The sequence below is a fragment of the Microtus pennsylvanicus genome, chromosome 11 (assembly GCF_037038515.1).
Source record: "Microtus pennsylvanicus isolate mMicPen1 chromosome 11, mMicPen1.hap1, whole genome shotgun sequence".
Lineage (NCBI taxonomy): Eukaryota > Metazoa > Chordata > Mammalia > Rodentia > Cricetidae > Microtus > Microtus pennsylvanicus.
Window position 1 is genome coordinate 23411714 of NC_134589.1, and position 26801 is coordinate 23438514.

The following is a 26801-nucleotide window of genomic DNA, read 5'->3' on the forward strand; positions in this document are numbered from 1 at the left end:
GACAGCCAGGGCTACACAGAGAAACCCTGTCTCGAAAAACCAAAGGGGGAAAAAAAAAGCATTCCAGAGCTCGGGTGCAGCTTAGAGGTAGAGAGAGCCCTTGCCCAGCACACGAGTGGACCAGGATTCAATCCCCAGCAGGGATGGGTGCAGATTCCAGCACACAGCAGCTTCCTCCCGCTTCTCGTTCCAATACTATCCTTCCAGAATATGTCTTCCTAATCACTCCTCATCAGTAACTCAACCGCACACACAGCCTACGTTCGGCGCCTTCAGATTCCCAGAGACCCTCATTCCACACCCCTCCAACAGGAAGCTCCAACTCCAGGAGCTCGCAAACGCATCTCAGACATCTCCCCGACTCCCTCTCACCCACCACTCTCCACATCTCCTCCAGCCATTCTAGTTCACCTAAGCCAACACGAAATGTCACACCGCTCTCCTCAACTCGGAGCATCCTGCTAATAATTACCTTTCCCAACAGGTCCTCCCTCCCTTCCCCATCTCCCCCTCTGCGCACGGCTCCCCTCCTTCCTCACCCAGAGTTACCGTCTTACTCACCTCACCCAACCCTTCAGGATCTCTAATTTCCTGTCTCTCCTGCCCATTTGCCCGGTCCGCACCGGCCGCTCACCGCCGCCCTCCACTCGGACGGCCCACGCCCCCTCGCAGGGTCTCCAGGCCCCGCCCCCAGGCCCCCTCTCCGCCTCAGGCCCCTCCCCCGGCGTCCCCTCCCCCCGCGGCCCCCTCCCCGGCTCGCTCTCTCTCCCTCCCACTCAGGTCCGCAGGTCACCTCAGCGGCGGGCTCGGCCGCCCCGGCGTCCTCGCCACCTCGGGGCTGCTCCGGGAGCGAATCCTCCGTCACCTGTGTCCTGGTTCAGTCCTGCCCGTTCGCCCCGCGGCAAGCTCTCTTCCTCGCCGCCGCCCCTTTTGCCAACCCGGAAATGGATCTGCTCCCACCGTCCCCAGCGTCCGCGAACAAAATGGAGGCGGGGGAAAAAGGAGGAGGCAGCCGGGCGCCCGGAGACGCGGGGCGCATGCGCCTGGGAAAGCCTGCCCTCTACCGGCGCACGTGGGGGCGGAGCGCCACCATCTTGAGAAGGTCGCCGGACGAGATCCGCAGTGAAGAGCCGGGTTTGCACCTTGGGCTGCAGTTGGGACCGCCTGCGAGGCTCTCAATGACTTAGCCATGCCATATCTAATTGGTCAAATTCAGTCTGACCTTTAAATTTGCGCAGATAATTTTAACTTCTGGCCGACGGAGAGAACCACTGAGCTAACCGCTGTTTCTTAAATGTTTTTTTTTTCCGTGCACACGCACGCAACATAAGCCCTTATATGGTCTGGGTTTAAGGAAGACCAGGACTCCGCTACCCTTGCAGGGGCCCGGTAGCTGTGCTCCGGTTGTCATAGCAACAGAGAGGCACGCTTCTGCTTACACATCATCGGTTAGGTCATTCTAACCGCTGAACCTGAACATCCTCCTCAGGAGAGGGACCCTCAACTCACTGGACTGAGGGATGGGGTTGTGAGCTCCTCTAGATACTTGGATGAGAGCGAGGAATCCTTGTCCTCTGCTGGCTTCATTGCGAACTCTTGCAAATGACTAAGGGTCTTCTTCACACACAAAAGCTTGTCAGCACTCCAGGCAACCCCACTGCTTCCATGTCTCACTGCTCCCTAGGTCAACCCAATGATCAGGACTGAAACTCATGTAAAAGAGCAGTATTGGGGTTTAATCTCCACTTATTGTGTGCTCTTGGGCCTCAGCTCCCTCCGTGTTTGTCCTTTTTCATAGAGTCCTTGAAGGCTCCTCGGGTAATGAATTGGCAAGCACGTGGTAAGCCTAAGCTGTTATTATTTTTGTTTTCCCTCTGTTCTGCCTTGAGTGTTGGGCACCACCCACTAGTCAACTAAATGTCACATTGAGTACCTGCTGTGACCATTCACTAGGCTAGGTAGGAGGAGCTGGTTCCAGAGGTGACTAAGACAGCGCTTCCGCCCTCTGGGAACTCACCATGCTGGGGCACAGCTTGGCATGTAAACAGCTAGCTGAGATCTCAGTCAGCATGTGATGAGTTGTGGTGACATGTGGGCTGGGATGTCCCAGGAGTGACTAAGTCCTGCTGAAGAATGAGAGATTTTTTTTAATGGTTTGAACTAGGCCTTGAACGATGAGTTAGAATTTTGCCAGGTGTGGTGGCGCTCAGAAAGCAGAGGTAGGGAGAGCTCTTGAGTTTGAGGTCAGCCTGGACTACAGAGCAAGATCCATGACAGCCAGGGCTACGTGGAGAAACCCCGTCTCAGAAAACAAAAAAAAGAAAGATGAGTAGAATTCCACTACCGAAGAGCAAAGGCGAGGAACACTTGCCAGAAGGATCGGCGGGTGACGCACGCATGGGGCAGTGGATCTAGACTGCTTACCAGCCCTTCCTATCTCTTTGCTCACTGTTTCACCCACCTCATCCTTAGCGGCTCGACAATTACGTGTATCTGCTTTCAGTTCCTGAAACACTCAATGAAGTTCCCACCTCGAGGCCTTTGAACGGATCGTCCTCATCCCATCCTCATTTCCAAGGCTTTACGTCAGTGCTCCTCCAGAGGGAATTCTCTGTCCGCTATGGCTAAATAAGCCCCTGCTCACTTATTACACCACTCTATGGCAAGGGGCAGCCACTAGGGCCAATACAGGGACATCTCATGTGGGGACATATCAATAATAAGCTTTATGAAGAACGAAACCAAGAGGCTATCCCTCATTTTCTACCTGAAGTCTTTAGAAATGGGCCAGGGTAGGAAGGAAAAGAAAAGCATTCCAGGAAAAAAAATTATTTGAAGCAAAGAAAAAAATGATTTCTTTTTTTGAGACAGGGTTTCTCTGTGTAACAGTCCTGGCTGTCCTGGAACTTGCTCTGTAGACCAGGCTGGCCTCAAACTCAAGAGATCCACCTGCCTCTGCCTCCCGGAGTACTGGGATTAAATGTGTGTGCTACCCAGCCAATTTTTAATTTATTGTATATAGGGGGCACCCCATAGAACATGTGTGGAGGTCAAAGGACAATTTTGAGGAACTGGTTCCTCTCCCATCATGTGGATTCTTGGGATCAAACTCAAGTTGGCAGGCTTGGTGGCCAGTAAGCCTGCACCTTTACACCGAGCCCTCCCACCGGCCCACCTTCCTGTAGCAACTATTTTGATATAGAGAGCTAGAACTTAAAGGAGAAAGTAGGTTGTAAAAAGAAATTGAGGCCGGGCGGTGGTGGCGCACGCCTTTAATCCCAGCACTCGGGAGGCAGAGGCAGACGGATCTCTGGGAGTTCGAGACCAGTCTGGTCTACAAGAGCTAGTTCCAGGACAGGCTCCAAAACCACAGAGAAACCCTGTCTCAAAAAACCAAAAAAAAAAAAAAAAAAGTAATTGAGGGCCAGGACGAGTGGCCTAGCATTTGGGATGCTGAGGCAGGCCTGACTCTGTCTGTCAGTTTCAAGTCATGGGGCACATTGTGAGTTCCAGGCCAGCCAGGGATAAACAATGAGACTCCGTCTCAGACAACAAGAAGACGTGAAAGGAGGAGGGGGCATGTTGGACAGAAGGGTTCCAGAAGGAGTGGACGAGAATAAAAGAGGGGAAAGCGGTGATTCTGGTCAACGTGTTATATAGATGTATGAAATTGTCGAAAAATACAAATATTTTCAAAAAGAAACCGTAAGGTTTGACATTTATTGCAGTTCACCATGTACCAGTCATTGTCATAAGCTCACATGCCGTCATAATCCATCTCCTCTTCAGTTTTCTCAAGTAGTGATCGCACTCCCACTTCCCAGGTGAGGGAATGAGCCGCACAAAGCCTAACCGTCTACGTTCAAGCCTCCTACCTACAAAGTAGTAGACACATCTTCCGGCTTTGTCTTCTCAATGCTCACATCGGTGACTCTGTGCCCTCCTTTTGTTGGTAAATGGGTTGTTTTTATCTGCACGAGTGCTTTGCCTGCACATATGTATGTGAACCTCTTGTGGTTCCGGTACCGCTGGAAGTCAGAAAAGGCATTGGATCCCCTAGAACTGGAGTTGCAGGCGCCTGTAAGCCACCATGTGGGTGCTGAGACTCAAACGTGTGTCCTCGATAATGGCAGTAAGGGTTCATAACTGCTGAGCCATCTCTCCAGCCCCATGATTGCAGTTTTTATTAATTGTTTATGTATTTACTTATTTGCTTATTTATTTGAAGACAGGGCCTCACTATGTAGCTCTGACTGACCAGGAACTCACTATGTAGACCAGCCTAGTCTCAAGCTCACACAGATCCACCTGCCTCTGCCTGCCAGGTGCCAGGATTAAAGGTGTGTGCCATCAAACCCAAGCTTATGAGACCCTATTTTTTTTTAAATAATAATAGTACCAATAATAAAAGAGTTACGGAGATGACTCAGTGGGTAAAGTGCTTGTTGCCTAAGCAGGAGAACCCACGTTTGTATCTGAAGCACCTGTGTAAAAGCACTTGTACCCCCAAATCTGGGGGCACAAAAACAAGTGGATCCCAGGGTAGCCAGCTAGTCTATCCAAATCCGTGAGTTTCGGGTTCAGTAAGAGCTCCGTCTCAAAATATGATTGAGGATGGGCGTAGTGACCCATACCTTTAACCCCCAGCCCTACAGAGGCAGAAACCGGCAGATCTCTGTAAATTCCAGGCCAGCCCGAGCTACACAGTGAGCCCCTGTCTCAAGTGGGAGAAAAACTGTCAGATTATTCCCACTCCTAGGCACTTTGAAAAGTAGTCTCTGTGGTGACACCTAGTGGTTGGAAATGTCACTGCCTAAATTCCTTTCTCCTACTTAGGCTCCCAAACAGGGTTCTGGTTAGGCTGGTCCTTTGGCCACTCCAGATTCTTTTTGTCATCTTACCATCCCAGGGGACCTGATGCTTCTGTTCCAAAGGGTGGATTTGAGACCCAGGATGACAACTTGACCTCTCATTGCCTCCGTTTTAAAAAAGAAAAATTGTCTCTACCAGAAGATGATAGGTTATGTCTATAATTTCAACACTTGGGAAGTAGAAACTGTTGGGTCAGGAGTTCAAGGTCATCCCTCAGCTTCATGGAGAATTCCAGGTAAAAACAAAAGTCTCCCAAGTTCTCAAATTTCCATCTAGAAAGTAGAGTTGACAGAGCCAGCTCTGTGGGGTTTGCTGGAAAGATTAAACGAGAAACCATGAACAAAGCCTACAACATCAGTACTCGGAAGGCTGAGGCAGGAGGATTCAGAGTTAGAGGCCAGGCTAGGAAAAAAAAAAAAGCTGAGCACAGGAAATGGCAAAGGACATGCCCTGGAATGTCACTCGTAAGTAATGACCTGATGGTTCTGAGAGCGGCTGAAATGAGGATGCAGGTGGGAGGCAAACTAGGTCACTTCTCTGCCCGCCCTGGGTGGGAGCACAGCAAGGGCAGAGACTGCTCCCTAGCCATATGATTGTTCTCCTTGAGTCCTGCCTGGTCCTATAGGACAGGGCCAGCCCTCCACACTGAACGAAGCCCACTCCCGGTGGCTCTTCTCTGCCTGTTCATGGTGGGAGATGCATGTAATCCAGCACGCAGAGACTGAGGCAGGAAGATTGGGAGTTTGAGACCAGCCTTGCTGCATGAAGAGACCCTGTTTCCAAAAACCAAAGAGCCAAACAATAAGAAGAAAACAACTCTAGTTTTGCTTTGGGCTCCTCTCTCTTTCTCCCCCCCCCCCAGGGTTTTTCTATGTAACAGTCACGGCTGTCCTGGAACTCACTCTGTAGACCAGGCTGGCCTCAAACTCACAGAGATCGCCTGCCTCTGCCTCCTGAGTCCTGGGATTAAAGACGTGTGCCACCACCACCTAGCAGGCTCATCTCTTTAAAGGAATTTCTTTATTTTCTCTGCTCCTTATTCCCAGACCAGCAGTGCTCTCCTTGGCTTAAGTCCTAGAGCACTTATCATCTTGCACTGGGTCCTGCTCCTCTGGTTCCTATTACAACCAACTTAATTTATTCATTCAACAAATATGTATTGAGTGTCTGCTCCGTGCCAGCTACTATTGCAGTTACAGCCAGTGAGCAAGATCCACTCCCAGGGATGATCCATGCTGGTGTGGGAGGTAACCACTAAGCGAATACACAAAGAAACACATGTGATGTCATGAGCGAGGCGTGCCTTGAGCCAACCGGGAGAGCAGAGTATAGGGCGGGTTTTGTCTGGGTGATCCAGTTTGGCGTAGGGAATGGAAAAGGCGAGATCTCTTTGCTAACAATGATTGCTACAAGGACAAGAAAATGGCCAGGATGGCCAGAGTAAAGTGAAGGACAGATAAAGGAACAAGAGATGTGACCAGGGAGGAAGGGAAGGGGATATATATGTAGAGATAGGGTCTCATTATGCAGCCATGGCTAGCCTGGAACTGTCTGCGTAGAACAGGCTGGCTCTGAGATCAGTCTGCCTCTACCTCCAGAGCGCTGGGATTAAAGGTTTACAAAACATACACATTTTACATGAACAACCCACATTTGTGGTCAAAGGTTCACAGTTTGGGATGTTTCTATTACTCCAGCAGGCCCCAGCACGACCACAGGAATCCACAGTTCCCCTCACTGAACACCACCTTCTTTTACTTTTCTCCAGGGTGGCCTCAAACTCAGAGATCTACCTGCCTCTGCCTCCCAAATGCTGGAATTAAAGGCATGTGCCGCCACCACCAAAAACACTTTTGTGTGGGTATTTTCCTGTGTTGTGTTGCGTGCGTGCGTGCATGCGTGTATGTGCATGAGTGTGTGTATGTGTATTTTTATTTTGGGATGAGTTCTTTCTCCATAGTTCAGGCTCACCTTAATTTATGACCTTTCTTGCCTCAACTCCCTAGAGTGCTGGAATTCTACAGGTATGTCATCGTGGCCAGTTTTTCCTGTGGTGGACGTACATCTGTGTGTTCAGGTGCATTTGCATATACACATGAAAACAGAGAACAGAAGAGACCGTCAAGTGTCCTCTATTGCTCTCCACCTTATTCCTTGAGACAGGGTCTCTCACAGAGCCCGAAGTTCACTGTTTCAGATAGGCTGACTGTCCAACAAAGCTCCTGAGAACTGCTTTTCTCTGCTCCCCAACACTGTCGATAATGGGGCGGGCGGACAGGTGCAGCTTTCGTGTGGATGTTGGGGATCAAATTCAGATCTTCATGCTTGCATAGCAAGTGGTCAAACCCACTGAGCCGTCTCCTGAGCCCTACACACAGCTTGCTCGCTTATCTTTTTGTCTTTGTTTTGAGATAGGGTTCACTCTTTGGCCTAGACTAGAATAGCACTCACTCTGGGACTCAGGCTGGCCTCACCACTATACAAATCCTCCTGTCTCAATCGCCTAAGAACCCTGATAACAAGCCGGGCGGTGGTGGCACACACCTTTAATCCCAGCACTCGGGAGGCAGAGGCAGGCGGATCTCTGGGAGTTCGAGGCCAGCCTGGTCTACAAGAGCTAGTTCCGGGACAGGCACCAAAGCTACAGAGAAACCCTGTCTTGAAAAACCAAAAAAAAAAAAAAAAGAACCCTGATACCAGGTATGAGTCACCTGCCTGTCCTTTTCCTTAAGACTTTTAATTGTGCCAGGCGGTGGTGGCACATGACTTTAATCCCAGCACTCAGGAGGCAGAGGTAGGTGGATTTCTGAAAGTTTAAGGCCAGACTGGTCTACAAGAGCTAGTTCTAGGACAGCTAGGGCTACACTGAGAAACTCTGTCTTGAAAAACCAAAGGGAAAAAAGAGAGAGATTTTTTTTAAATGATTTATTTATTATATACAAGTGTTTTGCCTCCATGTATGCCTGCAGGCCAGAAGAGGGCACCAGATCGCATTACAGATGGCTGTGAGCCACCATGTGGTTGCTGGGAATTGAACTCAGGACCTCCAGAAGAGCAGTTAGTGCTCAGAGTGCTCTTAACCTCTGAGCAATCTAAGAGAGAGATTTCTAATTGTGCATACTCACCCTCAGGTCCTCTGGAATGAGCCACTTAATGTGGGTGCTGGGAACTGAACTGGAGTCCTCTGTGATGGCAGTATGTGTTGTTTTTTAAAAACAAGTTATTTTATTATCTTTATGAATATGGATGTTTTGTCTGCATGTTCATCTGTGTACCATGTACATGCCTGGTACCTGTAGAGGCTAGAAGAAGGCATCGGATTCCCTAAGAATGAGTTACAGATGGTTGTGAGCTGCCACATGGCTTCTGAGAATCAAACCAGGGTCCTCTGGAAGAGCAACCAGTGTTCTTAACCACTGGGCCATCTCTCTAACCCTATCTTTTCTTTGTTTTCCTTTTCTACCCCACCCCCAGCACTGAGGAACTGGACAAGTGCTCCACCATCAAGCTATACCCCCCAACCCCTCTGGAATGTAATGTGTAGCTGCAGCTAGCCTCAATTTGCACAATCTTCCTGTTTCAGCCTCCCAAGTGCTGTTGAATTCGTCACCATAAAATTGCTGCCATCACCTAAGTGCGGTGGTCCACGGCAGTGATGTCAGAACTTGGGAGGGGAGGTTAGATGACTGAAGGTTCAAGGCTAGACCAGATAGTGAGATTGTCTCACTAAAGAAGAAAAAAACAACCATAAAACAAAACAAAAACAATCCTTCCATGATTACGATTATGTGTCCTGGACTAGTTTCTCTTGGGTGTGCACTCTTGAGTGGAAATGCGCGGTCATGTGTATGCATTAGTTACATAACCTACTTTTAGCAGATATTGCCAGTTTTCCAAAGTGGTAGTACCTGTTTACACGCCCACCAGCAGCATATGAAAGTTCCAGTTGTACCCTGGCATAGTGGCGCATGCCTGTAATCCCAGCACTTGGGAGGCTGAAGGAAGAGGACTGATGAGAATAGGCCAGCCTGGGCTACACAGTGTCTCAGGAAAGAAAAAGTTCCCCATCGTCACTGGGACAGGTGCTGCCAGTCTTTCCCATCTCAGCTGTATGCAATGACACTGGTTTTAGAAAGACTGTGTGGGCTCAGTGTAGAGACCTGACTCTCGGCAAGTAAGGATGGGCTGGAGACAAGGTGCTGCCAGTCTGGCAGGAGGTTAGTCTTGTCATCCAAGAATGCTGGGACTGGCTAATAAGAAGAGGGAGGCTAGGGGGCTGGAGAGATGGCTCAGCGGTTAAGAGCATTGCCTGCTCTTCCAAAGGTCCTGAGTTCAATTCCCAGCAACCACATGGTGGTCCACAACCATCTGTATTGAGGTCTGGTGCCCTCTTCTGGCTAACTCTGTACAAAATAAATAAATAAATATTTTTTTTAAAAAAAAAAAGAAGAAGAGGGAGGCTAGGCATCACAGTGCACCCTTTTCATCTTGGCACTTGGGAGGCAGAGGTAGGGGGACCGCTGTGAGCGAGACTACATAGTGAGTTCCAGGCCATCCAGGGCTGTACAGTGAGACCCTGTCTCAAAAACAAGCAAGCAAAAAGATGGGCGAGGACAAGTGAAAAGAGATAGCTAGGGTAAGGTCTAGATAATTATTTCAGATGGGGTCCAGCTATGCAGTTCTTAGACCTCTCTATCCTGCCACCATCATCCAAGTGCTGGGATTACAGGCATGCACTGCCACACCCAGGTAAATACTAGACTTTATCAGTGTGTTTGCATGGGTGTGTGCATGCAGAAACCGCAGAAGGTGCACATAGGTCAGGGGACAATCTGTGATGTTCTTTCTCTCCTTCCACTGATACAGCAGGTATGGAAATAGGCCATCAGCAGGCTTACAGGGCAAGCTCTTTGCTCTGTCAGCCATCTCACGGACCCCTAAATTCTAGGATGGGAACACAAGCAAAAGCAAAGCAAAGCTGGGAGAATAAAGGACTGCTTTCTGATACCAAGATTCAGGGAGAGTTAGACAAGCTAAGAACTCACACGAGCCTATGTGAATGGGAGAAGGTACCCTGAACAGGAGACACTGTGCTACCTCGAGAGTTAACCCAGGCTCAGTGTGCCTCTGACTTGGCAAGACTGGTAGCTGCCAGCTGCATGAAAAGTTTGTATTGCCTGCAGCAGACAGACCAGGGCTAGCATAGTAGGCCTGCCTCAGCTAGCCCTATAACTTGGACTTCATGCTGGGCCTACTCAGCCTCCACCTCATTCCTCGCAGGGTTAGAAGTGCGATCACATAGCAACGTGACCCGAAACAGGTGAGAACAGAAACATCTCCTGAGTTCCAGACACCAGACACAGATCTTGGGAGGTTGGCACCTTCTCCTCCCACTCACATTTCCCAGGTCCCTCTAGACAGCCCTGCTGAGGAGCCTTGAGTGCTGGGAAGGTGTCCCCTGTTCCCTCTCCCAAGCTCAGTCCTTCCCCCCAGTTTCAGAGAAGCAATGGAAAACACTGGGAGGTTGATTCATAGATTTTAGTGTATTTTCTCTATCCAGCGGTTTCTCCCATGACAGCGGGGCCTGTACAATGCACACAGTTCAGGTTCATTCTGTTAAAGCTACAGGATTTGGGGATGGGGGGCCCCTGAGAAACAGTGGGGCAAGCATCACAACCAGAGGCAAGCAGCAGCCAAGGGGTGGGGGAGGCAGCGTTCTTGGAGGCTAGGGAACGAGAGAAGGCTGATGAGGGGTTACTGAAGAGGGGCAGGAAACTTGGGCTGCAGGGGGAGCAGCCAGCAGCTGAGCAGAAGAAGCAGAGTATGGGACGGTATGGTCACCATCACCATTATGGGCTGGGGGCGGTGGCACGATCGCCATCACCACTAGGAGCTGGGGGGAGTGGTATGGTAGGTCTGTGGATATTTCGACAGGGGCTGCTGTATAAAAGGGAATATATAACATAACCTATAATACAATGTTTACATATTATACAAGGTTCTTTCCCTCTTTGGGTTTTAAAAAATAAATGTACAATTCCAGAGCTTTGGGTAAAAATCTATATACACTCCCAGAGCAGGAGCTGCAGCTGATTTCACCGCTGCCGCAGTCGCCGCTGCCTCTTCAGAAGGGCCAGGAAGGAGGGGGGAGGCTGTGCCAGGAAACCCCGCCCAGTAGCTGCCAGGAGCCCTTGCCACCCCTCCGCCCTGGAGCCCATGACGAGAGAGAGAAGGGTGCCGGGAGAGGTAATAAAGGCCTTGCAAGAGCCCAGCTTTGCCTCTGCAGCTGCTGCAGTCTCTCCTCCCCACTTAGGGAGGCGCTAGCTGCCCTAGGTACTGAGATCCACCCCTGATTCTAGAGACAAGGTGTGTGTGGCGGGGGTGGTAAAGACAGATGGACAAACTGTGTGGTTGGTGACAGACACAGAGCCAGAAGAAGGATGACAACTCCCTCTTTAGCAGTGAGACACCCCCCAAAGCAGACAAGAATGGAGAACAAGTGCCCCTAACTCCTGATAACCACTGCATTCACCCCACAGTAAGGCAGAGGCAGGGTCCTGCAGGCAGCGTAAGCCTGTGATTCCCTGAGCATCTTTTAGCCTCTCGCTGGGAAGCTTGGGAGGGGGATTTGCAAGGGCTGATGGGTAACTCTCCTGCCTTCTGATAAGCCCTGCCTGCAGGAGACTGACCCACAGTTTTCACATGCAGGACAGCAGGTGGAGCTGGACAGGGAGTGAGGGAGACATAGTCAAGAAGGTAGCACCAAACAGAAGGGATCCTCAAAAAAACAAACAAACAAAACCCACTCTGATACTCTCCCTACACTATCAGATGTACTCTTGCTCCCTAAAGGGAATATATAAATCACACACACACACACACACACACACACACACACACACACACAAAATCTTGGGGGTGTATATCCAGGGATCTCAGCCCTGATTAGGGGAAGTGAAACAGGTGTCAGGGAGGAAGGTTTCCAGTACCCCCACACCACAGCTGCGATCTGGGAGGGGGTGTTTCCAGTGCCCCCGTACCACAGCTGCGACCTGGGGGAGGGGTGCTTCCTTCCTGCTTGGGAAGCGGAGCCTAGAAACTCCATCTCTGGAACAGACCATACTGGGAGGGCACAGGGGTACTCGTCTCTTGCCCTCCAGAGAGGTCAGAAACCAGGAGTGTGAAGGAGCAAGGTAAGAGGACCTCAGCAGGATGGACAGACAGGCTTACACATTCTGGTAGGTCAACCCAACTCCTCTATGTAGGATAGGAAGCGGCTCCAGGGAAAAGATGTCCGATGTGGGCTACTGAGGGCATCGCGCAAAGTGCTTGGGTGCCGGGTGCCAGGGACCCAGGTGGGGCAGCTGGCCCTCCACACTCACTGGCTATTAGCCTCCAGCTTGTAGGAGAGCTCGAAGAGGAGGTTCTGGTTGTCGATGACCTGGAACTGGCGCACGTAGGCCTTGGTCTGCAGGTGATGAGGGGAGGCCTCCATGTCCAGGCCTGGGGGGTAGAAAGGGAGAGGTGTCATCTCTCAGCTTCCCTTTATCCCCTACATGCAAGCCAGGCAGGCCAGGGTGAGGGGGTGTGAATGGGAACAGGTATTGGCAGGAAGCCCATGGAAGATGAAGAACTGACCAGTGTCACGAAACAGACACTTGAGTTCTCCCAATCCCTTTCCTCTTCCACAGTTCTACTGGGAAGCTCACTGAGTCTTGGGTACTCACAGAGGGGCCGGCTCCGGTATTTTCGGATTGTCCTCACTTTCTCAGCCACGGAATGCTGGAAGATGACAAGGAATTAGCCCCGAAAAGGGCACAGGCAACTGCTTCCTTCCCCCCTTCATTCTCAACTAAGTGAGTTCTCCACTCTCCAGTGATGGGGCCTCTGAAGGGCCAAAGGCCGGGTAATAGCAAGGTGCCAAGGGAGGGAGGGAGAATTGCCCCCAGCTGCCTGTCAGCTTTGCCTTTGTGGGTGGGTTGCCACAGTGATGCCACCAGGGAGACAGTCTGGAGTCTGTCAGGCAAGCTGGGCACCAGACAGGAAGGCTGCTATTTTGGGGGAAGTGACAGGAGAGAAGGGAAGGATGGATGCATACGGCCCGGCCCCTCTCTCCTAGGACAGGGGCTGGCAGTACCACTCACCAGCTTCTCAATATTCACCAAACCATCCACGAGGGTCTTGCTCCCCTCATGCAGGAAGGTCAGATCTAGGGAACAGGAAGACAGCTAACGTGAGGGTCAAATAGGAAGAAGGAACCCATACCACCCTCCAAGACACGTGCAGTCTGGGGGCGAGGGGCTCTCTGGAAGTAGGTATTCACAGCTGAATTGAGAGGGGGCTCAGAGGCAGGCCTGGGGTGTGGGAGAAGCACAGCACGGGAGGGACTGACCTTTGAGGATCAGGGGCACGAAGGGAATCACAGGGGGCTTCATTTTGGAGATGATTTCTCTGTAGCTTTTATGGTTCCGGCAGGGGTCCTAGCATTCCACAGAAGGAGCAGAAACAGATGGGCCCAGTGTACCCCTAGAGATGTCTCCCCTTCCCTAGGGGCCGAGGAAAGCCAACCCCACTCACCGTCAGGTTCTCGAATTTGCGGAACAGGTTCTTGAATTTCCCTGGCAGCTTCTGCAGAGAGTTGAAGGAAGAAAAAAGAAATGTCAGGGTGGGCGGAGCTTCTTGAGTTTCACAGCAGGAGCATGCGACTAGTCTTCCTTAGAGGGCTATGGGTTTACACATCTTGGGGTGGGAGAAGCAGCTAGCAGGTGAGGACACAGAATCAGTCCTAAGGGTAAATCAGGGAGTTTGAAACTGCCTGGGGAAGGATTTATTCTGGACAAACTGAGACCTTTGCCTAGGCAGGTGCCACGCACAAAAGTGCTCCCGTGAGACCACTGAGACCCAGCAGATGCTCATAGCAAGGACACCTCAGCTGGGATTCTGGCTTTTTACTAATTTGCAAAGACATGAGCAAAGCTCTGTCCTGAGTAGCAGAAGCCAGAAGAGGGCAGCTGCTTTCCTTTAGTACAAAAAGCCTGAGATGCATGCAGATCCTGAGGTGAGGTACTGGGTCTGGCACTGTGGGTAGAGAAGGGAGATGTCACCTCACCTCCCAGGTGAGCCGCAGGCGGCTGACGGCAGCATTGTCCAACCCCATGACCACAGCATAGAAGGACAGGAGGTCCTGGTTCTGTTTGCAGCTGTGTGGGAGGGAGGCGAGGTTAGGGGGCTTCGGGGGAACTGTGACCTTCCCCGTCTCCACCAGAAGCACTCACATGGCGGCGATCTTGATGAACTTTTTGAGCAGCTGCACCCGCTTGCCCGGGGCCTCACAGAGCAACACCTCAGTGGCCACCCAGTGAGTGACCTCACTGCAGCGCTGCAGCAGCAACTCCAAGTTGGCTGTCTCCCTGCGACCACGCTCCCCGTGGAACACATAGTCCACGAACTCCAGCTGCAACCACGGTGGCAGAGGGGAGGCCAGGGTGCGAGCGGGAAGATGGCAGCACAGAGCACATGGAGAAGGAAAGGCAGGAGTGAGTGGGCATGGAAATGGAAAACCAGGGACAGGGCAGGATGTCACAGAGACAGCTGATGCTAGCGCTGATTTCTCTCCTAGTGAGCCGGAGGTACCAGGCACCTGCTAAGATCTGTGTGGTTCTCCCTCTAGGAGACACTCATCTCTGCCTTTTTTCTATCTCTCTTTTTAAGATTTTATTTTAGAGGCTGGAGAGATGGCTCAGTGGTTAAATCACATATTGGTCTTGCAGAGGATCAGAGTTCAATTCCCAGCACCCATGTCAGCAGTTACTCCACGGAATCTGATACCTTTATGGCCTTGTACACAGAAATATACAAGTATAATAAATAATATAATAATAAATAACAATATAACTATTCTTGAAAACATTTTATGGGGGGGCTGGAGATATTGCTGAGTGGATAAAAATGTGTACTGAACTTCCAGGAAACCTAAATTCGGTCCCCAGCACCCATAAAAGATGGCTCACAACTGTAATTCTAGCTCCAGGGGGACCTGGTGCTTCTGGCCCGTGGTCACCTGCACTCACATATGTGCATGTATGCATGTACACACATGCACACTGCACACTCAGACACAGTTAAAAATAAAATAAATTTGGGGCTGGAGAGATGGCTCAGTGGTTAAGAGCATTGCCTGCTCTTCCAAAGGTCCTGAGTTCAATTCCCAGCAACCACATGGTGGCTCACAACCATCCGTAATGGGGTCTGGTGCCCTCTTCTGGCCTGCAGGCACACACACAGACAGAACACTCTATACATAATAAATAAATAAATAAAATATTAAAAAAATAAAATAAAATAAATTTTAAAATTGCTGGGTGTCATGGTGCACACCTTTAATCCCAGCACTCAAGAGGCAGAGGCAGACGGATTTCTATGAATTTGAGGTCAGCCTGGTCTACATAGTGAGTTCCAGATCAGCCAGGGCTATATACTGAGACTGTTTCAAAAAACAAAATTAAAAAATTAAGACTTGCCAGGCAGTGGTGGCGCACGCCTTTAATCCCAGCACTCGGGAGGCAGAGGTAGGCGGATCTCTGGGAGTTCGAGGCCAGCCTGGTCTACAAGAGCTAGTTCCAGGACAGGCACCAAAGCTACAGAGAAACCCTGTCTTGAAAAACCAAAAAAAAAAAAAAAAAGAAGACTTTAATATTTATTTGTGTGTGTGTGTGTGTGTGTGTGTGTGTGTGTGTGTGTGTGTGTGCACTGCACATTCATGCACAGGCCAGAAAAGGGCATCAGAGCCCCTGGAGCTGGAGGTCCAGGTGGTTTAAGCCATGATTATGGAGCTGGAAATCAACTCTGGAAGAGCAGTAAACACTCTAAACCTCTCAGCCAACTCATGCATTTTTTTGTTTTTTGTTTGTTTGTTTTAATTTATTTCATGTGCATTGGTGTTTTGCCTGCAAGTAAGTCTGTGTGAGGGTGTCAGATCTAGGAGTCACAGACAGTTGTTAGCTGCCATGTGGGTGCTGAGATTTGAACCCTGATCTTCTGGAAGACACTCAGTGCTCTTAACTGTTGAGCCATCTCTCCAGTCCCCTTGTTTTCTGTTTTGATTCGGAGTTTTCTGATCTCAGGCTGGCCTCCAACCCATCATGTAGCCCAGGATAATCTGGGTCCCTCTGCCTCCACTTTCCAAGTGCTGAGACGCCAGGCATCCACCACCACAGCTGATTTATTCAGTGGTGAGGATCCAGCCCAGGGTTGTGCATGTCAGGCAGGTCAGGTACTCTACCAACTGAGCTACACCCTCTGCTTGATAGTAAACATTTTTATGAATCCAGATAAGAATTTCAGTTCAGCGCCTACACAGGCAGCACCTGAAACTCCCTGCTGTAGAGGCTCTCTGCCGTTCCCCAGATGAGGGGCCAAAGGCTAACAAAGGTTATCCCTGCGCACTGGCCCCGTGTGTGCTCCCAGGAGCAGGTTTCGCGCCACCCCTCTGCCCAGCACCAGCCTCAGTCCCACCTCGTGCACGCAGCGGAAGAGCTCCCAGTGGAAGGCAGTAAGATGGTTGGCAACATCTTCGGGCTCCACCCGGTGGATCTCTGTGTCTCCAGGGGAGACCTGGATCTCCTCAGGAAGGGGTACCTGGCGGCAGGTGGGGTTAGAGGAACTTGGCTGCCTGTGGTAAGGTGAGAGACTTACTCTCAGCTCTCCCACCCCACCCCTCCGCCAGCTCTTGTTACCAGCCAAGACAGGTGAAGGAATTCTTACTAGGGCCTCATAGCTGTCCCGGGTACAGGCAAATAGGTGGCTGTTGATGCCCAGCGTAGTGAAAACACAGTCCTCTGTCGGCTGCAGGAGGACCTTCTCTGCAGAGGAACAGGCTGTTCAGCTTTGGCCACCCACATCCCTCATATACCTGAGCCACCATCGCCCTATGCTGACATACCCTGGACTAGTGGGACGCTTATCGTCACCAGCTTATACCACAGGTATCAGAAATAGTTGGTCAAATGCTTTCTTTTGCATTTGTAGACTACCCCACATGTAAGTCTCTCTCATTCCCTCATCTCTATGAATAGGGTGAATACTTTTGTTAACTTTATGGAAAATAAGTCATGCCTGAAGTCCTGTCCTGCCACTTGAGAGGCTGAAGCAGGAAAGACTGCAAATTCTAGACCAGTCTGGGGTTACACACACACACACACACACACACACATACACACACAGGAGCTATGCTACCTTGCTGGCTCTCTGCCTCCTCCCCACAGGATTAGAGCCTACCCTATGTCCTCAGCCTGGAAAAAAGAAATGGAGCATATAAGATGGGGGGAGGTGTGTGCGAAAGACTGGAACACAGTCTCCAGGTGGGAACTAGGTAGCACCCAGGACAGAAACCAATGATTCTAAACCGGTGTGCCCCAAATTTAAATGTTCATAGGATCCCCTGAGTGGGAGAGGGTCTGGTCCAAATGCAGATTCTAATCCTGTAGATTTGGGGTAGGGTCTCCTAGGTGATGCATTCACCAAGGCTGGACCCACGATGACACTTTGAGTATCAAGGATCTAGAATTTAGCATTCGCCCCTGCCTAGTGTGCTGATCCTCACCTCCAGAGGAGGCAACAGCTACCAGGATGAGGGCATCCTCTCGCTCGGCAGGCTCTTCTGAGTACTGCAGCTTCTCTGTCACAGAGCCCAGAATGTCCTGCACTGATGCGGAGAGGCGGCTGCGTATGGTCACGTAAGAGTGGTCAGGCATGTAGACTCTGCAGAAGACTGCACAAAGACAGGAAAGGAGACTCTATTGAAGGTGAAGGCCCACCCACCTCCCTGGGCCACTCCAGAAACTTCGCTCTTCCTAATGGCCATACTCACTCTCATCTGACCCCCGGAAAGCCACTCGGGTCTGCAGACAGGAATCTATCCGGCGGAAGTGGCGGAAGAGTGGCTTGACCTGCTTGCTGGGCGGCTGGCTCTCCTCTGGAATCCTGGCGTGAACACAGTCATGTATCAGCAAGTCCTGCCAGGCACACGGAGCACCAGGCAGGGCCATAAAGCAGGGATAGGACAATGACCAACACAGGACAATTGTCTAAGTGGCCCAAATCAGATGCCACCTCTTTCAGAGATTCTTCGCTGGTCCACCCACCCACGAGGAAATGCTACAAAACAATGGAACAATATTGTTTATGTTCATGTCATCTTTTCTACAAGATTGACAGCTTTTGAGGAATGGGATCAGTTTTTATTGTTTTTCACCCTTTAGGTCCTAGCACACTTCTTGGCACGTGGAGGTGGTAGGCCATCGGATGTCTGAATTTTGCCGACAAGGACTTCACAGTCTGGGGAAGAGACAGACGTGCAGGCAGCTACTTCTAACACCAGCCAGAAGTGTTGGTGAGATGACAAAGGTACAGGAGAGTGGTGTGGGGGAGGAAGGAAACTCTCCCTGGAGGCGGAAATCTGAGCTATGTCCATGGAAGAAATGGCATTTGACCCGGGCCTTGAAGGATCATGGGAAGAAAGAGTAGGAGTGCACAAGGGTTGCCAGATTAATAGGTGAAGAGGGATGAACAAGAGGAGATGGGGAAAGCTCAGCAGATGGCAGGAAGGGAGGGGTGCGGAAGCTGCGCTAGGGCATCTAACTTGGAGATGTTAGGGAACACGGATGCTTTGGGAACAGGAGGGTGAAGGCATCATCTATGGAAGTCTGGAAAGTGTCTCTGGTGTGAGAAGAGAGGAGGGAGGAAGACATGAGGCCAGGAGCTGAGGTCCTGTGTGGCAACAATCTAGGTGACCGTTAATGAACCTCGTGGTAGCAGGAATGGAGAGGGGATAACCAAGATGTACTCCTGTCCTGAGCTGGTGAGGTCAAATTTGGGGAATTTTGTCAACTGTTTGTTTAGGTAATAGTGAGGATTAAACCTAGAACCTTACACATATTAGACAAATACCCACCAGCTATATCCCAAGTCATCATCATCATCATCATCATCATTATTATTATTATTATTATTATTATTTTGAGACAGATTTCACTAAGTTGTCCAAGCTGGCCTTGAACTGATGATTTTTCTTTTTTCTTTTTTTTTTATTATTTTATTTATTTATTATGTATACAATATTCTGTCATTGTATATGCCCGCAGGCCAGAAGAGGGCACAGATCTCATTACAGATGGTTGTGAGCCACCATGTGGTTGCTGGGAATTGAACTCAGGACCTTTGGAAGAGCAGGCAATACTCTTAACCTCTGAGCCATCTCTCCAGCCCCAACTGATGATTTTTCTGCTTTAACCTCCTGAATATCTAGGATTACAGGGATGTGCCACCATGCATAACTGATACATATTTGTAAAGATTTATTGTGTTTTTAATGTGTATTTGTGTTTTGCCTGCATGTGTCTTGTGCATCACAAGCAAGCACTACATTTGGAGTGTGGAAGAGGCCATCAGATCCTCTGGAACTGGAGCTACAGATGGTTGCTAGCAGCCATGTAGGTGCTGGGACTCCAAAGTGGGTCCTTAGGAAGAACAACGGGTGCTCTTAACCATTAGGCCACCTCTGAAGTCCCTGCTACCTGATTTTTTTTTCAAGACAGGGTCTCATTATGTAGCCCTGGCTGTCCTGGAACTAGCTCTGTAGACCAGGCTGGCCTTGAACTCATAGAGATCCGCCTGCCTCAGCCTCCCAGGTGCTGGGATTAAAGGCATGAGTCACCACTGCTCCATACATAGTATGCTGATTTTTTTTTAAGGACAGCCACGAAATATGTGTGTGCTCATTCATACACACACATTTTGCAAATCTGAGGCCAAATAAATTGTTCTCAAAAGAGACAGTTTCAAGCTAGGCAGCATGGCACAAACCCATAATCCTATCATGGAGGCAAACACAGAAAGATTGCTGCAAGTTTCAAGGACTCTGTCTCAAAAATAAATAAGAAGAGAAAAGAAAGGGAAGGTAGTTTTCTAAGTACTCTTTGCTGTTTTGTATGGCTATGCTCCAGCTTTTGTATGCATAGGTGATAATGTGATGGAATACTATGTAACCAGCAGTGCAGATCTCTTCCCAGCCCCATAGTCAGTGTCCGCCCTCCTGTTGATCGCTTGATAAGTGTAAGAGAATTTACACTGAGAATCAGAGCTACCAACCAGGGATGTTTCTCATAAAGCACAGGTTGTTAAATACTTGCCAGAACTCTACCAGATTAATAGACAAACTGAAGGAAAAATAGACAAAAACCAAAAAAGACTGGAGCTGGGCCAATGGCACAGGCCCACTTGGGAACCTGAGACAGGAAGATTACCAGTAGAAGCATCTTGGGCCATGTGGTAAGTTGGGGGTTAGCTTGAGCTATACTGTAAGACATGTTGCTTAGCCCCCACACACCCACCCAAAGAACAAACGATTGGGTTAGAAAACAGTGATCTGTGGTTCTGTGTTAACTCTCCAGTAAGGAAAAGGAGCTGAAAGAAACCACATTGAAGGGGTAAAGGGGCTGGAGAGGTGGCTCAGTGGCTTAGAGCACTGGCTGCTGCCCCAGAGGACCCCTCCATCTCTGGTTCTAGCAGGCACATGGTGGCTCACAGCTGTCTGTGACTCAAGTTCATGGGGATCCAAAACCCTCTTCTGACCGCAGCAAATCCAAGCATGCGGTGATACACTGATGTACATGCAGGCAAAGCGATAAGAATAAATCAATAAATAAGCATCTTAAAAAGCAAGCAAGCAAGCAAGCAAGCAAACAAGTGACTGAGACGGTGAAGCCACTAGACCAGAGGCAGCCCTTGTAATAGAGGAACTCAGGGAACCCCTTTCCCCTCACTTTAGCTCCACTGTCTCCACCAGCTGGTGCAGCCTCAGCGTGTCCTCTCGGAGGTCTTGGTAAAGGGACTCATCCTTCATAATTAGTAAATACAGTTCCTAGGGAGAGGGTGACAGATGAGAGGAAGGCACAAGTCTCATCCCAAGGACCACTCATGGCAAGGGCTGAGACAGGGCCTTCATGCCTCAAACACTCAGAAATCACACAGACATCTTTTGCTTCCAGATACCCAACTTGAGGAGTGTGACTCCTTCGAAGAGCCCCCTTCCAGAGCTGAGAGCTAGCTCATGTGCCTTTTCCTTCCAAGGCCCACCTTGATAATGTGGCCAGCCCCTTCTTCCTCTTGCAGCAATCCTTGGTAGGTATCCAGGAAATGAAGGAGTAGAGCTAGACAGGCTTGCTTCCGGCCCAGCCCCTCTGGACCCTCCACATTCCTTGATTGAACAAAGCTGACCCCTAAGTTAAGTAAAAGTTCTGAATAGCCAAGGAAACCGGGGAAGGCAAACTGACTCTAAATATTCTGCACTTGGGTACCAGAGGAGAGAAGGTTTCCAGGGCTCTGGAACCAAGACTTTTCTCATTCCAGCCATGGTTTTGCTTAGAGTACAAAGAATGAGGGCTTCAATTTGGCCACATTCAGCTCTTGTCTGTTAAAGAGGTTATTGCCAGCACCCATCTAGGCACCAGCCAGCTCACAAAGCTGACTTTACCTCATGGTGAGGCCTGATTATTCTAAGGGAGCCTAACGACATTCGACTCAAGGGCTTGACATGTACAATTAGGTTCTAAAGTAATTCTGTAATCCCAGCATTTAGGAGGCAGAGGCAGAAGGATTACCACAGGTTAGTGATAACCTGGTCTACATTAGAAGTCCCACACTGAGCCAGTAGCTCATCTCTCGCTGACCCTACTGAAGCACAACCATGACCTAATGCTGATACCAGACCCCATGTTTAGAGCAAGATCTTTTTCGTTTTCTTTTGTTTTTCAAGACAAGGTTTCTCTGTGTGGTCCCGGCTCTCCTGGAATTTACTCTGTAGACCAAGCTAGCCTCGAACTCACAGAGATCCACCTGCCTCTGCCTCCCAAATACTGAGATTAGAGGTGCACACCACCACTGTCCCACTTGGCCCTTACACTTGTACAGGTGTCTCCTGAGCACTCCCAGGGCTGAGACAAGGCTGATCCTCACAGCAGCCCAGAGCAGAGCATCTCCTGCTGTGTATCTCTATCCTACTGACTGAAGCAAACCCAATCGCCAGGATGTGGAGCGAGCTGCCCAAGGCTCGTGAGACGAAAAGCTGGTTGTGTCTTCTATGGGAGAGCTTGGGTTGGGTTGTAGTTTGTGGGCAGGAATGACTCCCTCCTGGTCTGCCCTTTTATAAGCTCCATAAAAGGATATTACTGGTGCAACTCTTGCAGAAACTTTTCTGTTGGCAGGAAGAGCGAATGGGTGAGGACAATGTCATCAAGCAGAATATCTGTGGAGATCAACAAGCATCGCAGATGTCAGGTGGGAGCTTCTAGAACCGTCTGGAAACTCTGCACCCTCATTTCTTGCCGCTTTAGCAAGGCTGGAGCCCCGGCCACCTGCCCTGTCATGCTCTGCACACGCGCACACACATGTGTGAGGGTTCTGGGCAGCCGCTGCGGGGGTGGGGCTGGCAGCTGCCAAGGCAGCTGGAGGGGAAGGGGGGTGCCTTTGAAGGCCACGCACACTTCTCTTCAGTGTGTGGGAAGTTGGTCAGATAATACACTACGCCTGAGATCTGCTAGGAAAAAAAGGAGTCCACAGAAGTGACCCTAAACAGAGGACTGGCAGACACAGAGGTTACAGTCAGAGGGATGGAGGTGTGTGGGCGTATGTGTCCATCCTCCCCTCACCACTCATCACCTCAGAGTTTTGACAGGGAAGGTGGGGACAGCCCCATTAAAATTAGGAGAGGAGACAGACTGCCACCTCTTCTTCTCAGTTCCTTAAATAGAGCCCCTGTGTCCTCTGGGTGCCCAGAGGTAGAAGGGTTAATGATGAAGAGGAGAGGGGAGGGGCTCCTCTCTCCACCCTTCTCCCTCCACACCCATCTGGGCCTGGCTCAGCCAGTCAACCAGGTACAAGGTCGCCCTGACTTGTAGCCAGCCTTGGGGTGGGGCAGGACTGCTTGGCACACACAGACAGGCAGGGCACAGGGTGGGAGCCAGGTGTCCTCACCAGGACAGGTTAGGGCCAGGTCCCCAGGCACTACTCCAGGGCTCCTGACAACCCTTGATTGTCGTGCCCTGCTGCCAGTGCCAGTCATGAAGGCAGAGGTGGGGAGGCAACATACGACTGCCTACTTGAGTCTTTTTTGTTTCACAGATGAGAAAGCGGAGGCCCAGAGCTAGGAGGCACTTGCCCCAAGTCAGAAAAAGAACCTGGACGGCGGAGTCTCTGTTCTTCCCTCAATATTAGAGGCGAGCAGAGTGTCAGGGTAGACTCTAGGGGCCACAAGGGGCTGCCTAGACTTCTGAGGGCTCTGGCTAGGTATGGAGAGCCCTCAATAAGCAGTTTTCTCCTCCCACACAGCCTGGGAGGAAACCAAATGGCTTGAGAAAGTGGCTTATATTAGAGATATTGGAGAGGCAGGTTAAGCTGGTAGGTTTCCCAAACCAGTTTCTCTGGGGATTCAGCCTGCCAAGCCAGATACTATGGGTGACAATTCAGGAGTCTCAGCTCAGGGGACACTGAACAATCTGTGGCACCATGCCCCTGCAGAAGAGGAAAGCCAGTCTCTCTTTCCCTCTGCCCAGCTGCCCTGCTATGTTCTGGAAGTAAGCGAGATGTTCCCTTGGCCCTCACACCTAGTCCAGGGATGCAGACAAGGCATAAGGAGGCCTGACATCCTTCTGAGCATCTTTATCTCCCTGGAGTGTGAATGCTGAAAACCAGAGTAAAGGAAAAGGAACATGGGCAGCGTGGGGAGATGCTGATACGGGGGCTACAGTTTGGCATCTGTTCCTTCCAAAGCAGGCTCTGGTCCAATGCACAGCCTCCCTGGGGAATGTGTCATAGAGACACAGGGTGCGTGGTGTAGGTGGGAAGTTATGGTTAAGAGAGCTGTGTGTGTGTCTGATATTTTTCTAATTAAATCCAAAAGGTGTCAGCTCCCCAGGGCAACTGCAGCCCAAGCCAAAAGAGAGGACCCAGACCTTCAGGAAAAGAAAGAGAGGAAGGAAGAGGGGGAGTGACATCTACTGTTAAAGCCAGAGCACTCTGCAGAGGGTGAGGAGTACCACACATGACCCTCATCTTTCGGGGTTCAACTTTGGGCTCCCAAACCTAGACCTTTCTGGGCTCCGTGTAGTGCCTACTTAGATCTAAAACCCCTGATGTCTTCTGCCTCAGTTCTAAGCAGTAATGTGTGGGTCTCGTAAGCCCTTTAATAGGGTGCTGGTGGGGAGGGGGAAATGGCATCATCGTTTAGGGAATAAGCCTCTCAGGGTGTGGTTATTATTTTTTAAAGCCTTATGCTGAGGCATGACATAGGGAGGGTGGGAGCCGCTGAGGCCCAGATCCTTCTGGATGCTGCAGTCTCCTGGTGCCTTCCCTTAGAGATGTTCAGATGCACCCCCAAGGAGGACACTTACCCTAAAGGCAGCCAGACCCTGTGCCTATCCACACTGCCCCCACCAAGTGAGCCAGCTTGTGCCCTGGGGGCTTCTATACAGCCAGAGACTCTCGCCATGGCTTTCAAGCTTTGGATACGGTCTGAAGGGTGGCATAACCTCAGCTGGAAAGCGTCCATCTTAGGGTGTCAGCCCCTAATTTGGGGGCATGGGAGGAGGTAGGCAGTATTTCAAGGGCCATGGGAGATTGGCTTACATGTTCAAGGGAGAGGGAGGGGGCTGAAGGAGAGGAGAGGATGGTTGGCTTCCTCCCCGAGGGTGAGGCTAATGTTAGGAGAAAGGAGGGTGGGCACTAACATGCCCTTTCCCCTATACTACTGCAGGGTTTCCCTCAATCCCTACACTGCTGCTAAGGACAAGAAAAGAAACCAGGGCACCCCCTTTCTCAGGGAGGGATGAGCAGGCTTACCTGAAGCGCCGCTGTCCCTGGTAGTCCCTCCAGCCAGGCGCTCCAGAACCCGGTTCAGAAGATGCTCTGGCCGCTCGGGGGCGCCCAGGGGGGCCCAGGGAGGTGAAGCCAGGGGCTCGCCCGGGGATAGCTCATCTGAGGAGTACGAGGAAGGGGAGCGCAGGGGCACCCCGCACCCCAGCGGCCCGGGCCCCGGCACCTCCTCTAGCTGCAGCCAACAGGGACCCCCGCTGCCCGGCTCCTCCGAGACCCCTAATGGCTCTCCCCCTTCCTCCTCAGCGGGCGGCTCCAGCCCGGACTCGGCTGAGGGCTCTCGGAGGAAAGCTGGGAGCAGCAGGCGAGACACGCTCTGACGCCGCTGCAGCGGCCGCGGTCCCCCTGCCGGACCGCCGCTCCCGCCTGGGCCCCCACCCCCTCCAGGCCCTCCACAGCAACCCGGACCCCCGCCGGGACCTCCTGCCACCGCTCGCCCTGCCAGCTGCGACGTCTGCTTCTTCAAAAATTTCTCCAGTGGCTTCATGCCCCCCCCCGCCCCTCTCCTAGGGGCCGCCGGGGGACCCAGGTGTCCCAGGCGCGGGCGGGGGGGGCGGGGACACGATGCTCAGAGCCGGAGGAGCAGAGCCGAGGGCCGTGCCAGGCGCCGGACTGCGAGCCAGAGGTGGCCGAGGCTCGCTGGCCAAAGTCCAGTGGCCAGTGGCCGGGGGAGGTGCCAGAGGGAAGAGGAGCTCGCTCTCAGCGGCCCTCCATGCTGGCCGCGGCCAAAGGGCGGGCAGGTGGAGGGGCCGGTGTCCCCGGCTCAGCGCTCCGGGGCCGGGCTGAGGCGGCAGAGGCAGCGGGCGGAGCGCAAGGATGAGGACGCGGCGGCGGCTGCGCTCCTGGCCCCGGGGAAGGTGGCAGAATTGAGACCGCGCCCCCTCATCCAGTCCCCGCCCCTACCCTGCCAAGGCCCGCCCCCATCCGGCCGCGCGAGGCTTGAACTTGGGCGCTGGTGCTGACCGCGAGGACTTGGCGTCTGACAGTCGCAGAAACTAGGGGCGAAGGCAAGGGAGGGTTTTATCAATGAAGAGACCCCTAGTTCTTCATTACCTGATCTCTTAATGATCATTTCAAATAACCAGAGCAGATCTTTGACCTACACCTTGACGCGCTCACCTATACACAGGTGAGGCTGAACTCATTGCATCTTTCCCACAATTATGTGGTCTTTATCTCCCACCTGTGAGAAGGGCTGGGCCCGCGTCTTGGGTGAACTGGCTTTGGCACTGGGGGCGGAACCCACAGCCTTCTCTGATAGGGTGTAGTAAGTGGTGCAGGGCGGCCCTGGGAGGCAGGTACCGGCAGGTAGGAAAGAGCCAGGCAGAGACCAGCAGGTTGTGGCAGGTCTAATTGGGGTGAAAAGAAGATAGTAGGCAGCAAGAGGAGACCGAGAGCACGAGGGCACCTTAGCCCCGGTGAAAGCAAAAGGAAGCAAGACCGAAGGGATGGGTGGTAGGTCCCTAACCTGCTCACTATTGTCACCAAGCACTTAAAGTTCACTGTATTAGCCATGGAACGGGAGAAATGTTGCCCTTACTCCTCATGGCCATGCCAGAGCATTCTGTTGCCAAGGGTATACTGCACTTGGAAGACGAGGCTGCCGAGACAGTGTGAACGCATCCAGGCTAGGTACAGTGAGGGAGTGGCACCAGGTTCCTGGTGGGGTGGGGCTCCTCGGACAATGCCCCAACCCTGTTTACTGTGCACCAGTCAGGCATGGATGGACAGGAATGCGTATAGCTGGGAGTGGTGCATCTGACAGGGTGTTGCTGTCTGTGCACCCCCAGTTCCATGTGTGCTAGAGCATGTGTTCACAGAAATAAAGCTCTGCACACCCATCTGTGGATCTGGAGAGGGAACAAAAAGAAAAAGACAGCTCTGATTTTCACTAAGAAGCTAGGTCTGACTGTTGGCTTTCTGGGCTCCCGTCACTGGACACTCAGTATCTAAGGTTGAAAGTAGAAACTGGCTAGAAGGGCTTGAAGCTCCCCAGGTAACCT

The 26801-nt window shown here is 51.3% G+C and overlaps 2 protein-coding genes across 5 annotated transcripts in view; both read right to left on the reverse strand.

Annotated features, from left to right (window-relative positions):
* The window catches only part of Wipf2 (WAS/WASL interacting protein family member 2), a 32772-nt gene extending 31790 nt beyond the window's left edge, over window positions 1–982 (reverse strand). Inside the window, exon 1 of one of the 4 annotated variants that reach the window (XM_075990805.1) lies at window positions 794–982. The gene's annotated coding sequence lies outside the window, so the exon portion shown is untranslated. Of the gene's footprint in view, window positions 1–561; window positions 669–793 lie in introns of those variants that run through there. The other 3 variants (XM_075990806.1, XM_075990803.1, XM_075990804.1) reach the window with 3 other exon arrangements.
* Window positions 983–10396: 9414 nt separating this feature from the next.
* On the reverse strand, window positions 10397–25426 carry Rapgefl1 (Rap guanine nucleotide exchange factor like 1). The gene is made up of 15 exons (XM_075990808.1): window positions 24766–25426; window positions 22096–22174; window positions 21007–21142; window positions 20694–20791; window positions 17741–17853; window positions 17474–17641; window positions 16636–16733; window positions 16387–16509; window positions 14148–14326; window positions 13982–14072; window positions 13450–13500; window positions 13265–13352; window positions 13017–13081; window positions 12600–12654; window positions 10397–12375 (listed from the first exon to the last, which is right to left on the reverse strand). Exons 1-15 carry the CDS (start codon window positions 25283–25285, stop codon window positions 12251–12253), a joined length of 1989 nt encoding a protein of 662 aa, XP_075846923.1. The 5' UTR covers window positions 25286–25426; the 3' UTR covers window positions 10397–12250.
* Window positions 25427–26801: the final 1375 nt, after the last annotated feature.

What these genes read in the sequence shown, in the direction of transcription:
- Rapgefl1 (XM_075990808.1), bottom strand. Translation starts at nt 25,285, where the DNA reads ATGAAGCCACTGGAGAAATTTTTGAAGAAGCAGACGTCGCAGCTGGCA. An exon ending in GCAAATTCGAGAACCTGACG is followed by an intron (nt 13,353 to 13,449) that starts GTGAGTGGGGTT and finishes GTGGAATGCTAG; the next exon opens with GACCCCTGCCGGAACCATAA. An exon ending in CGTGCCCCTGATCCTCAAAG is followed by an intron (nt 13,082 to 13,264) that starts GTCAGTCCCTCC and finishes CCTGTTCCCTAG; the next exon opens with ATCTGACCTTCCTGCATGAG.